The sequence below is a fragment of the Solenopsis invicta genome, chromosome 8 (assembly GCF_016802725.1).
Source record: "Solenopsis invicta isolate M01_SB chromosome 8, UNIL_Sinv_3.0, whole genome shotgun sequence".
NCBI classification, from domain to species: Eukaryota; Metazoa; Arthropoda; class Insecta; order Hymenoptera; family Formicidae; genus Solenopsis; species Solenopsis invicta.
The window spans coordinates 17,780,338-17,793,061 of NC_052671.1; the positions used below are offsets into that span (position 1 = coordinate 17,780,338).

The 12,724-nt window shown below is 35.5% G+C and overlaps 1 protein-coding gene across 6 annotated transcripts in view; it reads left to right on the top strand.

Annotated features, from left to right (window-relative positions):
* LOC105202153 (heparan-alpha-glucosaminide N-acetyltransferase) overlaps positions 1–12,724 on the top strand; it is an 84,032-nt gene that overhangs the window by 28,833 nt on the left and 42,475 nt on the right. For all 6 annotated transcript variants that reach the window (XM_039452404.1, XM_039452403.1, XM_039452407.1 and 3 more), the window contains 3 exons: positions 6,017–6,182; positions 6,284–6,485; positions 8,928–9,095. In XM_039452404.1, the coding sequence (XP_039308338.1) occupies positions 6,017–6,182; positions 6,284–6,485; positions 8,928–9,095 (536 nt within the window). The remainder of the gene's footprint in view (positions 1–6,016; positions 6,183–6,283; positions 6,486–8,927; positions 9,096–12,724) is intronic.

Here is a 12,724-nt window from a genome sequence, read left to right on the forward strand (position 1 = left end):
AATTTCAAATCTAATATCACAACATGGCCATAGATATCCTTGGCCAAATTATAACTAAAATAGGATTAGATTAGGTTGGAAAAAATACGGAGAAAAAAGGCGGGGCTCCGCCCCTCCCCCACCCAACCATCTACTTTTACGCAAAACTACTCAAAATAAAAAAAATTTTTAAACACTTTTTCTACTATAATAACTACAGTATTGAAGTTAGGTAAAATATGTATATAAAATTTTTTATAGAGCTTATCACGAACTTCATTTTTTGTTTGACACATTTTTTTGTAAAATAAATATTTTCTGAAATAATTAACAAAAGCTGTTTTTTCTTTCTCTAAGTATTTATATTTCGAAAATTAGACGAGAGCGCCAATTAATTTATAAAAAAAAGTTGTTCAGTATCCTTGTCTCTATAACATACAGGGTGAGTCATTTTAATCTATGGACCTGAATATCTTCCAAATAACGGTATCTACAAAAAAATGGTTTAGATAAAAGTTGACCAGGACAGAGGGGGTCATTCAATTGTATTAGACCCCCTCTGTCATTGGTTTTGACCTTGAGGTCAATTTTGAAGGTTATTTCAAAGTCACGATGGTTTTTTAAATGGGACACCCTATTTTTGACTGCGGATTTCGAAAGAGCGGAAAATTTTACATCAAACTTGTCTCATGAAAAAATTGTTTTTGCGACCTTGGAAAAGTAAAAAATGAAGGTGAAATGCCTGAAAAACGATCTGGTGTACTTTTTCTGAAATGACGTGGTTTTCTGGGTAACACAAATGTGCATAATGCTTAAACAAAGTCAATGAATTGTAAAAGTGTTAATCACTTTGACTAGCTTGACCTTGAGGTCAATTTTCAAGGTTGTTTGAGGCTCATAACGCATTTTTTGATTAGTAAACCCTATTTTTGACTGCAGAACCTGTTTCTTGACAATGGGCTCTTAAACAATGGCACTTTTTACATGAGCATAGGGATTTTTTAGTTTTTCAACCTTTTGAAGGTCATATCAAGGTCATATCAAGGTCAAAAGCACTTTCATCTTACTTTTAGCGTTACCCGGAAACAACGACGTCGACGTAGTAAGTTCTGTTTCCTTTAGGGTGCTTGATTATCGTGAGTCCCCTTGCCTCTCACGTCGGGGTGCTTGATTATCGTAAGTCTCCTTGCCTCTCACGTCGGGGTGCTTGATTATCGTGAGTCCCCTCGCTACTCACTGACACTGTAATTTAAATGGACTACCCACGGAGTAATTGTTCAAAATTACCTCCGTTGGCTTCGAGGCATAACTGCAATCTGTTTTGAAAACTATCCACAGTTCTAAGCAGGGTAGCTCTAGGAATGGCTGCACAAGCTCTACGAACGCGGTCCATAAAATCATCTCTTGTGGTTGGTCGTTCAGGAAAAACAACATTTTTCAAGTATCCCCATAAAAAGAAATCAGGCGACGTCAAATCTGGTGAGCAAGGAGGCCATTCAACTGGACCCCTTCGTCTAATCCATCTGTCATTGTAACTGGCATTTAAAAAGGCACGTACAATGAGTGCATAATGTGGTGCAGCACCATCTTGTTGAAGCCACATTTTTGCTCTTGTTGCTAAGTCAACATCTTCTAATAAGCCTGGTAAGTGATCTCTTAGCAACGATAAGTAACTGTGTCTATCAACGTTCTCTTCAAAAAAATAAGGTCCAATCAAATAACCATTTACAATGCCGCACCACACCATAATACTCCATCGATTTTGATGATCTATTGGCCTATACCAGTGGGGATTAACATCTGACCAATAATGGCAGTTGTGTCTATTAAGTTGTCGTCACTATAAAATTTAGCCTTATCTGAGAAAAGCACATACCTAAAAAGATTAGGATCATCGTGTAACATTTGTAAAGCCCACTGGCAAAAAGCAATACGCATCAGATGATGATTAGGCTGTAAAGCCTGTGTAAGAGTGATGTGGAAAGGGTGATAATTTAGAGCTCTTAAAATTCTAACAACAATTCTTTGTAGTATACCTATTTCCCTTTTAATCTGGCGAGTACTAACATGAGGATTAAGGTGAAGTATTGCTAAAATAGTTACAGCTCGCGCATCATTTTCCTCATATTCATGATGTTGACGTTGACGAACAAAATGTCCATTGCGAGCTCTTTGGATTAAACTACGTATTATCATATCAGTTGGATGTCGCCTTTCAGGAAAACGTTGAGCATAAAGCCTTGATGCTACATTGTAATTGCTATGACACTCCCCTAAAACTAATATAATATCAACAATCTCATTAGGACTATAATCAGCCATTCTGGAAAGGTAACTTGTGAATGTAATTACCTACATACCCTGTATGTACATGTTTGGAATTTTTAAATTTAAGCAACATTAAATAGTAAATTTTTTAATTATGCAGAAGTGAGTAAGAAAGAAAAGGAATAAAACTCTATTATAACAATAATTATAAATCTTAAATCAAACGTAATTGTTTAGTTTTTTTCAATCGTTGATTATTAGCATTAGGTATCGCAGTGCTGTCAGCTACTTGCAACTTTCGGCCGGATTCTTCGACGCACGCCTATTGCTCCCCTCCCACCGCTCGCGCCTTAGCAACGGCGGCGCCGGACGGCGTAACGCACGGTCCTGAGACGATTTATCGCGCTCCTTAGTTATGCCGTCCGGCGGTGCCGTTGCTAAGGCGCGAGCGGTGGGAGGGGAGCAATAGGCGTGCGTCGAAGAATCCGGCCGAAAGTTGCAAGTAGCTGACAGCACTGCGATACCTAATGCTAATAATCAACGATTGAAAAAAGCTAAACAATTACGTTTGATTTAAGATTTATAATTATTGTTATAATAGAGTTTTATTCCTTTTCTTTCTTACTCACTTCTGCATAATTGAAAAATTTACTATTTAAAGTTGCTTAAATTAAAAAATTCAAAACATACATACAGGGTATGTAGGTAATTACATTCACAAGTTACCTTTCCAGAATGGCTGATTATAGTCCTAATGAGATTGTTGATATTATATTAGTTTTAGGGGAGTGTCATAGCAATTACAATGCAGCATCAAGGCTTTATGCTCAACGTTTTCCTGAAAGGCGACATCCAACTGATATGATAATACGTAGTTTAGTCCAAAGAGCTCGCAATGGACATTTTGTTCGTCAACGTCAACATCATGAATATGAGGAAAATGATGCGCGAGCTGTAACTATTTTAGCAATACTTCACCTTAATCCTCATGTTAGTACTCGCCAGATTAAAAGGGAAATAGGTATACTACAAAGAATTGTTGTTAGAATTTTAAGAGCTCTAAATTATCACCCTTTCCACATCACTCTTACACAGGCTTTACAGCCTAATCATCATCTGATGCGTATTGCTTTTTGCCAGTGGGCTTTACAAATGTTACACGATGATCCTAATCTTTTTAGGTATGTGCTTTTCTCAGATAAGGCTAAATTTTATAGTGACGACAACTTAATAGACACAACTGCCATTATTGGTCAGATGTTAATCCCCACTGGTATAGGCCAATAGATCATCAAAATCGATGGAGTATTATGGTGTGGTGCGGCATTGTAAATGGTTATTTGATTGGACCTTATTTTTTTGAAGAGAACGTTGATAGACACAGTTACTTATCGTTGCTAAGAGATCACTTACCAGGCTTATTAGAAGATGTTGACTTAGCAACAAGAGCAAAAATGTGGCTTCAACAAGATGGTGCTGCACCGCATTATGCACTCATTGTACGTGCCTTTTTAAATGTCAGTTACAATGACAGATGGATTAGACGAAGGGGTCCAGTTGAATGGCCTCCTTGCTCACCAGATTTGACGTCGCCTGATTTCTTTTTATGGGGATACTTGAAAAATGTTGTTTTTCCTGAACGACCAACCACAAGAGATGATTTTATGGACCGCGTTCGTAGAGCTTGTGCAGCCATTCCTAGAGCTACCCTGCTTAGAACTGTGGATAGTTTTCAAAACAGATTGCAGTTATGCCTCGAAGCCAACGGAGGTAATTTTGAACAATTACTCCGTGGGTAGTCCATTTAAATTACAGTGTCAGTGAGTAGCGAGGGGACTCACGATAATCAAGCACCCCGACGTGAGAGGCAAGGAGACTTACGATAATCAAGCACCCCGACGTGAGAGGCAAGGGGACTCACGATAATCAAGCACCCTAAAGGAAACAGAACTTACTACGTCCACGTCGTTGTTTCCGGGTAACGCTAAAAGTAAGATAAAAGTGCTTTTGACCTTGATATGACCTTGATATGACCTTCAAAAGGTCAGGTCAAAAAACTAAAAAATCCCTATGCTCATGTAAAAAGTGCCATTGTTTAAGAGCCCATTGTCAAGAAACAGGTTCTGCGGTCAAAAATAGGGTTTACTAATCAAAAAATGCGTTATGAGCCTCAAACAACCTTGAAAATTGACCTCAAGGTCAAGCTAGTCAAAGTGATTAACACTTTTACAATTCATTAACTTTGTTTAAGCATTATGCACATTTGTGTTACCCACAAAATCACGTCATTTCAGAAAAAGTACACCAGATCGTTTTTCAGGCATTTCACCTTCATTTTTTACCTTTCCAAGGTCGCAAAAACAATTTTTTCATAAGACATGTTTGATGTAAAATTTTCCGCTCTTTCGAAATCCGCAGTCAAAAATAGGGTGTCCCATTTAAAAAACCATCGTGACCTTGAAATAACCTTCAAAATTGACCTCAAGGGCAAAACCAATGGTACAGTTGAATGACCCCCTCTGTCCTGGTCAACTTTTATCTAAACTATTTTTTTGTAGATACCGTCATTTGGAAGATATTCGGGTCCATTGATTAAAATGACTCACCCTGTATGTTAAGGACAACATGATTGGAACTAGGTCCCCTATTGTGCACAATTACCCAAACTTCTAGCTAAGTTGTCATATTTACACACATTAGCGGTAAACAAACTGACGCAATCAGGTCCAGCTTTGATTATGGAACCGTAGTAGTGTCAACTTAAGCCTGCCTCGCAACGCAGTGTGACGAACTTAAAGACGTGTTCTAGCAAAAGTGCGGATAATTTTTTACTTACCCTAGTATAATAAATGTTCGAAATTTCTGCTACCACATTCTATGCACGTCTCAATAAACTGCGTGTTGCATTTCTAATCATTTCTGACGTTACAATGTCAAGAGCTTCAATAATTTGTTTCAAATTCTTTGTGATTATTTATATAAGATATTATTTTTCTGGAAAATTAAGGACACTTGAGGACACATAATGGATTGTTTTTAAGTAAACCTGAAATACCCTGAGATACCAATTTTCATGAAAGTTAAATGAATTTTGGCCTACCTAATTCATGAATTGAACGTTTATAAGAAGTTTTTCATGTATTTCAGGAGCCATATTAAAGCGACCGTTCCGAATTTTTCAAAACGCCATATTTTTTCTTAAAGTATACATAAAAACGAAAATTTTAAGCCGCCAAATATCTTATTTTGATTACATGAATTTTGCCCATATGCTTGTCCTAATTTACATAGAATGTTCCATACATCATGTATAAAATATAAAGAATTCTAGAAAATTTGTAGACTTTTTCAGCACTTCTATGAAGTGTTATAATTTGTACAAAAAGCTGAGAAATTTTTTAAAAAGTTATAAAATTCTACAGAAATTCTAGAATTTATATAGATTCAAAATTCTGAAAAATTATTTGATGTATTCTAAGAAAAATTTTCATTAGAGTTACCAAATAACAATCAACTGTGTACAATTACTTACTTGTTCTAAATTTTTTAACATAGAAATTTTTTAACATAGAAACAAACCATTGCCAATTTTATGAATTATTTTATTTATTACTCAATAAAATGAGTATTATTCAAAATATTCTTTTTATATATTTATTTATATAATATTTATTTATATAATTAATTAGATACTAAAAAAAAATTAACTTCTAATCAACCGATCTTTATAGTTTTATACATTACATTTTCTTTTATATATTGTTTACAGAACTTTTTATTACTTTGGGAGTAATTGTATTTATCTTATGTGGTATATCTGCTGGAAGATCTTTATGGTACATTTTTAAACGACGATGTGTCAATAACGTCAAGGATGAATCAAGTAATAAAGAACCTAAAAAAAATCGTGTAAAAGCTATCGACACATTTAGAGGGTATGAATATGTTAGAGGAAATCGGTTGTTACAGTGCAATATTTTATCCATTGTAATATTTTGAATTTCTTACAATATTTACAATTGTTTATCTAATACAGGATCAGTACTCTTTTCATGATTTTCGTTAATGATGGCTCTGGTAGCTATACCGTATTGGAACACGCAACATGGAATGGCTTGTTATTAGGAGATCTAGTATTTCCTTGTTTTATATGGATCATGGGTGTTTGCGTTCCTATAGCTTTGTCAGTGCAATTAAAACGTGGACCCAAGCTTCAAATCTGTTATTCTATTTTAAAGGTAATAATTAAGAGAAAAGTATAAATGAATAATCTACAATACTTTTTAAAAATTACAACGCTTGAAATTTTCTCACATATCACAAAAAATGTAGAAAAGTTTAATTAAAAGTAAAATTTAAAAAGAAATGGAAAAATTTTACGTAAATCTAATACATTATAACAAATTATACATTTTTTCTTTTCTTTTTTTTTGTAAATTTTTAACTTTTACAATTAAAAAGCATTTCATAAAAAATTAGTTTTTATATCGCTAAAAAATCATCGCTCTAATTTAAAAGATATTTTAAATCTAGAAAGTCAGCTTTAAATAATTTTTTGTTAATTTGTCCAATGTTTTATCAAATTACGATGCTTCAAAGTAATTACAATACCAATTTTTAATTTTATATAATTTAGGAACAGAATAGCGTAGAGACAAAACTAAAAGACAAATTTAAAGAAAGAGCTTTGAAACTTTTCCTTTTCATTCTAAAAGAAAATGAAAAGGAAAAGTTTCAAAACTCTTTTTTTTAATGCATTTTTGAAAACTTTCTACAATTTTTTTTTATCAAGATTACCTTTTTATCCCTGTTGCAAATTCTTGTATGTACATTCCTGTCCGAAATTCATATATGAAACTTTTCCTACAAGATCTCAAAAGATTTTTCTTAGAAAAATTATACAAATTCTTGTGAGATCTTGTAAGAAAAATTTTCGCTTATGACTTTCGGACAGAAACGTACAAAAACAAAAATTTCCAACAGGGATGCTATTCGAGAAAATTGCAAATGTTCTGATATTTTTAATATATACATATACGTTAAACGTTAGAACATATTACATTTATCAGCCTAAGAAAACATAAATGTAAAAAAGAAACATTAAGGCTGGTATTCATAGTCGATTATTTCAAGATTATCTTAAATAATGTTTTAAGATGCTAATATGGCTCTCTAATTGATTCATGACATCTTAAGATTCTAGTAAAAATTTTTCATATATGTATAATTAAATATAGGTATACATATACAGGGTGTCAGGTAACTACCGCCCCTAGTTTCGTGGATTGATAGATCAAGTAAAACTGAGCAGAAAAGTCCTTTACCATTTTTTAATATTTCCCATAGTTAACGAAATAAAAATTAATAAAGTTTGCGAATAAGCGCGTATCACCGCGCGCAAGGACCGTCCGCCGGTCGCCGAGACGTAGGCAGCCGCGGCTGTAGGCGCGCCGCGGTGAGGAGGGAAAAGCAGCAGTAACTCAGGGACGTAGCTACTGCTGCTTTTCCCTCCTCACCGCGCCACGCCTACAGCCGCGGCTGCTTACGTCTCGACGACCGACGGGCGGTCCTTGCACGCTCTAATACGCGCTTATTCGCAGACTTTATTAATTTTTATTTTGTTAACTATGGCAAATATTAAAAAATGGTAAAGGACTTTTCTGTTCAGTTTTACTTGATCTATTAATCCACGAAACCAGGGGCGGTAGTTACCAGACATCCTGTATTAAAAGATGTATGAAACGGTCTTGCATTACCGAGGAATATTTTAACAGCGTATTCTGGAGATAAAGTGGAGCAAAAATTCTAATACAAAAATGTCGAGGCTACAATAGTTTTTGAATTATAACCAACTAAAGATGACCAGTAATGTCGCGCAGAATTCGTGCGTTCAGGCTCGTAATTGTACAGCATATTCATCAGTTTATCATTTGTCACTGATTTCATGTAACATTGATTTTTAATACAGCTGATTTCTAAGAAAATTACTCAATTATTACTTATTACTTAGAATTAATTTTATCGTTTCACAACTGGGAAACAAGGATTTTTATGTTTTTGACATAAAAAGTAATTATGAAAAATAACTTTTTATTATTTTCGTATTTTTTTTTACTTATGTATTGTGAAATCATATAATCAATAATTTAAGGAAATAAGATTAAATCATTTACATTCTTAAAACAATTTCAATTTTTAATCGATGAGTTTAGACTATACGAGTATTAGTACCTTAATACATTAATTGTAGAAAAAGACTTTTAAATCCGTAAAGGCACTTAGAAAAATAGTGTGCTGGAAAAAATCGTGTTCTATCAGTAAAACAGGACAAATTTTCTTTTTGTCAAATAAACAAAATTTAACCATATACAAAATCAAAAAATAATTCATTTTTTTAAACTGTAATCATTTTTGTATTTTAAATAATGTACTTAGAAGCTTTTGACACACACAAAGTTATCAAAAGAAAAAAAGAAAAAAAGGAGTGTTATATTAATAAATATAAATAATAATTAATAATTTTTGGTTTTATGTCTTTATTTGGGCAAAGCGCTGTCTACGTGCCTATAGAAAATTATATGTTTCGTCAATAATGTTATGTCCGTATAAAACATCCATTTTATGCTGTCAATAAAGTGTTAATATTGATATATTTTATGCTTATCCATTTTTCTTTTTAGAGAGGTTTCCTTTTGTTTCTGATAGGAGTTGCGCTGAACACATTAGGAACAAATGCGCAATTGGAAAATATACGTATATTTGGAGTTCTTCAACGATTCGGAGTTACTTATCTAGTCGTTGGTTTACTATATCTCTGTTTTCCACTCCAACAATCAAAAACTCTACAGGTATACAAATATTAAATATTGCTCTGTCTCAACTGATAAGAATTAGATTTCTTTACTGACTTACGTGTAAACGTCTATATAATATGAAATTAATCCTTATAGGTTTGAATAGACCAAAATATTCATTTAACTCATAAAGAATGATGTCATTGGTTAGCCCCTTTATTTTTGCCCTTGAAAGTAAACTCGGTATTTGAATAGACCGATATAGTTTTTCACGCTGATTCCGAATATGTAGGTCTCTTGTTGATGCTATGTACCATTCCAGAGAAAATAGGCCCCAAAAAGTTTCAACGAGTTTCCGTGAGATAGCGCAACAATGAATTAAAATTCGATTTGATCAGAAAAACGAATGTTTTCGATGTAATCACCCGCAGAGCAATCGATTGTTGATTGTTTTGTTATTTGTTTTGCCAAAACCATATTTTAATTGGTCTGTGGGATCTCACATATGTGCTTACAGAATTAAAACTTTTTGGGGCCTATTTTCTCTGGAATGACAATTGCATCAACTAGAGATCTACATATTCGGAATCGGTCTGAAAAACTCTATCAATTTATCAAAAAATCGGGTTTATTTTCAAGGGCAAAAATAATTGGGTTAACTGCCTTAGCATCATTCTTTTCATGAGACACTATAATTTTTCCCTGTTGAAATATTAGGTTGTTCCAAAAGTTCTTTTCGTAATTTGCACTCTTTGCATTGTTATGTAACAAAAAGCAGACGGGCAGCTCAATCGGCTTTTGTTGATGTTTTAGTGTTTGGCTGCTTGTTAACTTCGTAATAATACAGTTATTCGCTCGAAAAGTGTCTTAGTTTCTTTCTATACGTACTAGCAAATGGAGAATCAGAAAAAACATTTACGTGCACTGCACTGCTTCAAGAAGGCAGTAATTAAAAAAAAAACTGTCGATAAGATTTGCGTTGTGTACAGGGATCATACTGTAACTGTTCAGATCGTTCGTAATTGGTTCAGAAAATTTAAAGCTGGAGATATGATCTTAGCAGAGCAAAAACACAATGGTCGGCCATTCATGGAAAAGAGAAAGTAGAAAAAAGGAGGAATGTAGTAGTAAAAGGTTTTAAAGGGGGAGAAAAAGATGTAGAGGAAAAGATTAGAAAAATATTTGATCAAATAGGAGTAGATGCAAAGATTAAGGAAATGAAGGAAGTGAAAACAGGCAGGGGAGAATGGGGAAGTCTTGCGGTTAGATTGAGGTCGGAAGATGATAAAAAAGAAGTTATGAGAAAGAAAAGAGGATTAAAAGGAGGGGATATATGGATAGGGGATGACTTAACTTAGAAAAAGAGGCAAAGTAGATGGAGATTTAGAAAAATAGTAAAAGCTGAGGAAAGAAAAGGAGCAAAGTTATGGATAGGCGAGAACAAGGCGTTGATAAATGGAATATGGTGGTTCTGAGATGAGGAAGAGGAGGTGATAAGAAAAGGGTGGGGAAGGAAGGGAGAGAAAAGGGTGAAAGAAAACTTAGGGGAAGAGCGAGAAAGGGCGCAAGAGAAGAGGTAAAAGTGAGGGGCGAAGGAGAGGAGTGGGGGGAGAGGGCTAGAGTGAGGTGGAGAAAGTGTATGAGGAAGAGAAAGGAGAAAGAGTGCAGAGGGAGTAGAGAGGTACAGGGGGCAAGGGAACCAAGGGAGAGAGGGGAAGGGGAGGTTGTGGATGAAGAGGAGAAAAGAGTAATTGGGGTGGCTTTTTGGAATGTGGCGGGGTTGGGAAACAAGAATGTGGATTTTTGGAAAAAGATGGCAAGATGGGATGTAGTGATTCTGCTAGAGATGTGGTTGGAGAGGAAGGGCTGGGGAACGCATAAAAGATAGGTTACCGAAGGGCTACAGGCTAGGCGGTGCAATTGGCAGGGAGAAAGAACAAGAAGGAGAGAGCAATGAGAGGGATGCTAATAAGGGTGAAAAAGGAGCTGAAGGTAATAAAATTGGGAAGCAGAGGGACAATGGAAAGTCTGATTGAGGGTAGGATGAGAATAGGGGGGGGGAGGTTTGGAGAATAATGGGGGTTTATAGTAACGGAGATTTAAAGGAAAAATAGAAAAATATTAAAAACTGGGCGGAAGAGAAGAAGAAGGATTTACGGACGCTGATGGGGGGAGAGGGGATTTTAACGCGAAAACGGGGGAATCGGGAGGACGGTGGGAGGGAGGGGATGAGAGAGGGGAGGAGGAGAAGAGAAAGAGATTAAAGGATAAGAAGATAAACGCGGAGAGTAGGTTCTTGGTGAAAAGATTGGAGGAGGTTGGATAGTTTATTTTTAATAGATGTGGAAAGGGGGATGAAGAAGGAGAATGGACTTATTCAGGGAGAAGGGGGGACTCGGTGCTGGATTATGTGATGGGGGAGGAAGAGGTGTGAGAAAAAGTGATAAGAGTGAAAGTGGAGAACAGAGTGGATTCAAACCCCTTTCCGGTAGTAGTTAAAATTGAAGAAGAGAGGAGGGGAGGTGCGAAAAGAAGGGAGGGGAGTGAGAAAATGGAGATGGACGGAAGTAGAAAAGAAAGAGTTTGGGGAGAGAATAGAGAAAGTTTGGACGGATAAGAGGGACGGAGTTAGTATAGGCTGGGTGGAAGTAAAGGAGAAAGTGCAGGGGATATTGAAAGAGAGGCAGAAGAAGGGTGAGGGGGGTGGGAAGAGAGGACTTGGAATGCAAGGAAAGCAAGAAAGAGGTGAGAAGGGCGCTGAGGAAATGGAAGAAAAAAGAGGAGGGAGGAGAAAAGTATAGGAAAGCTAAAAGAGCGCACAACTCGTTATGTCAGAAGAAAAAGGAAGAAGAAATGAAAAAGTGGATGGGGATGGCAAAGAGGGCGAGGAAGGAGAAGCAAGTATGGGAGATAGTGAATAGAGAAAGAAGAAAGAAGAGTTTTGCAAATGATATGATTAAGATAAGGAATTGGGTAGAATATTTTATGGGATTGTTAGGGGGATAGAGGAAAAAGTAGTAAGAGGAATGAGAAGGAAAAGAAAAGGGGATGATGGAGGGATTACAAAGGAAAAGGTAAAAAGGATGATAGAAAAAATAAAGGTAGGGAAGGCAGTGGGGGGGGGTGGAATTCCCGGGAAAGTATGGAGGTATGGAGGGGAAAGGATGGAGGGGGTAGTATGGGAGGTATTATACAGTTCAGTGTCATCTCTTGCAATATTTTCACTGTTAAAAATGCCACCACGGATTTATCCAACCATTGGCAACTTGGATGCTTTCTGTTTTCGATGTCTGATGACGGCTTCTATTTTTATTGCCTGTACTATTTTTTGTTACGCTGAAGACGACTCCAAAGCGAGTCAAAACGTTCGTTTTGTAATTTTAAATTAAATAAATGATTTAATATCTATACTTATAATTGCGCTTTTTGACTCGTGCTGATGCTCATTAGTCTATTTTCCACTCATTAATTGTACTTAAATTTCGAGAGTCCGGAACTAATCAATTGACAAATTTTATTGAAACAACGACAAAATTTTGAACACTTATCTCTACAAATGTAAAAAAAAACGTTGTGCTCACTGTAGCACAAAAGCTAAACCAAAATTTGCATATTGGATTTGAAAATCCTGCAAAGTACATCTTTGTTTGAATTTAATAAATAGTTGCTTTCTACGTTATCAT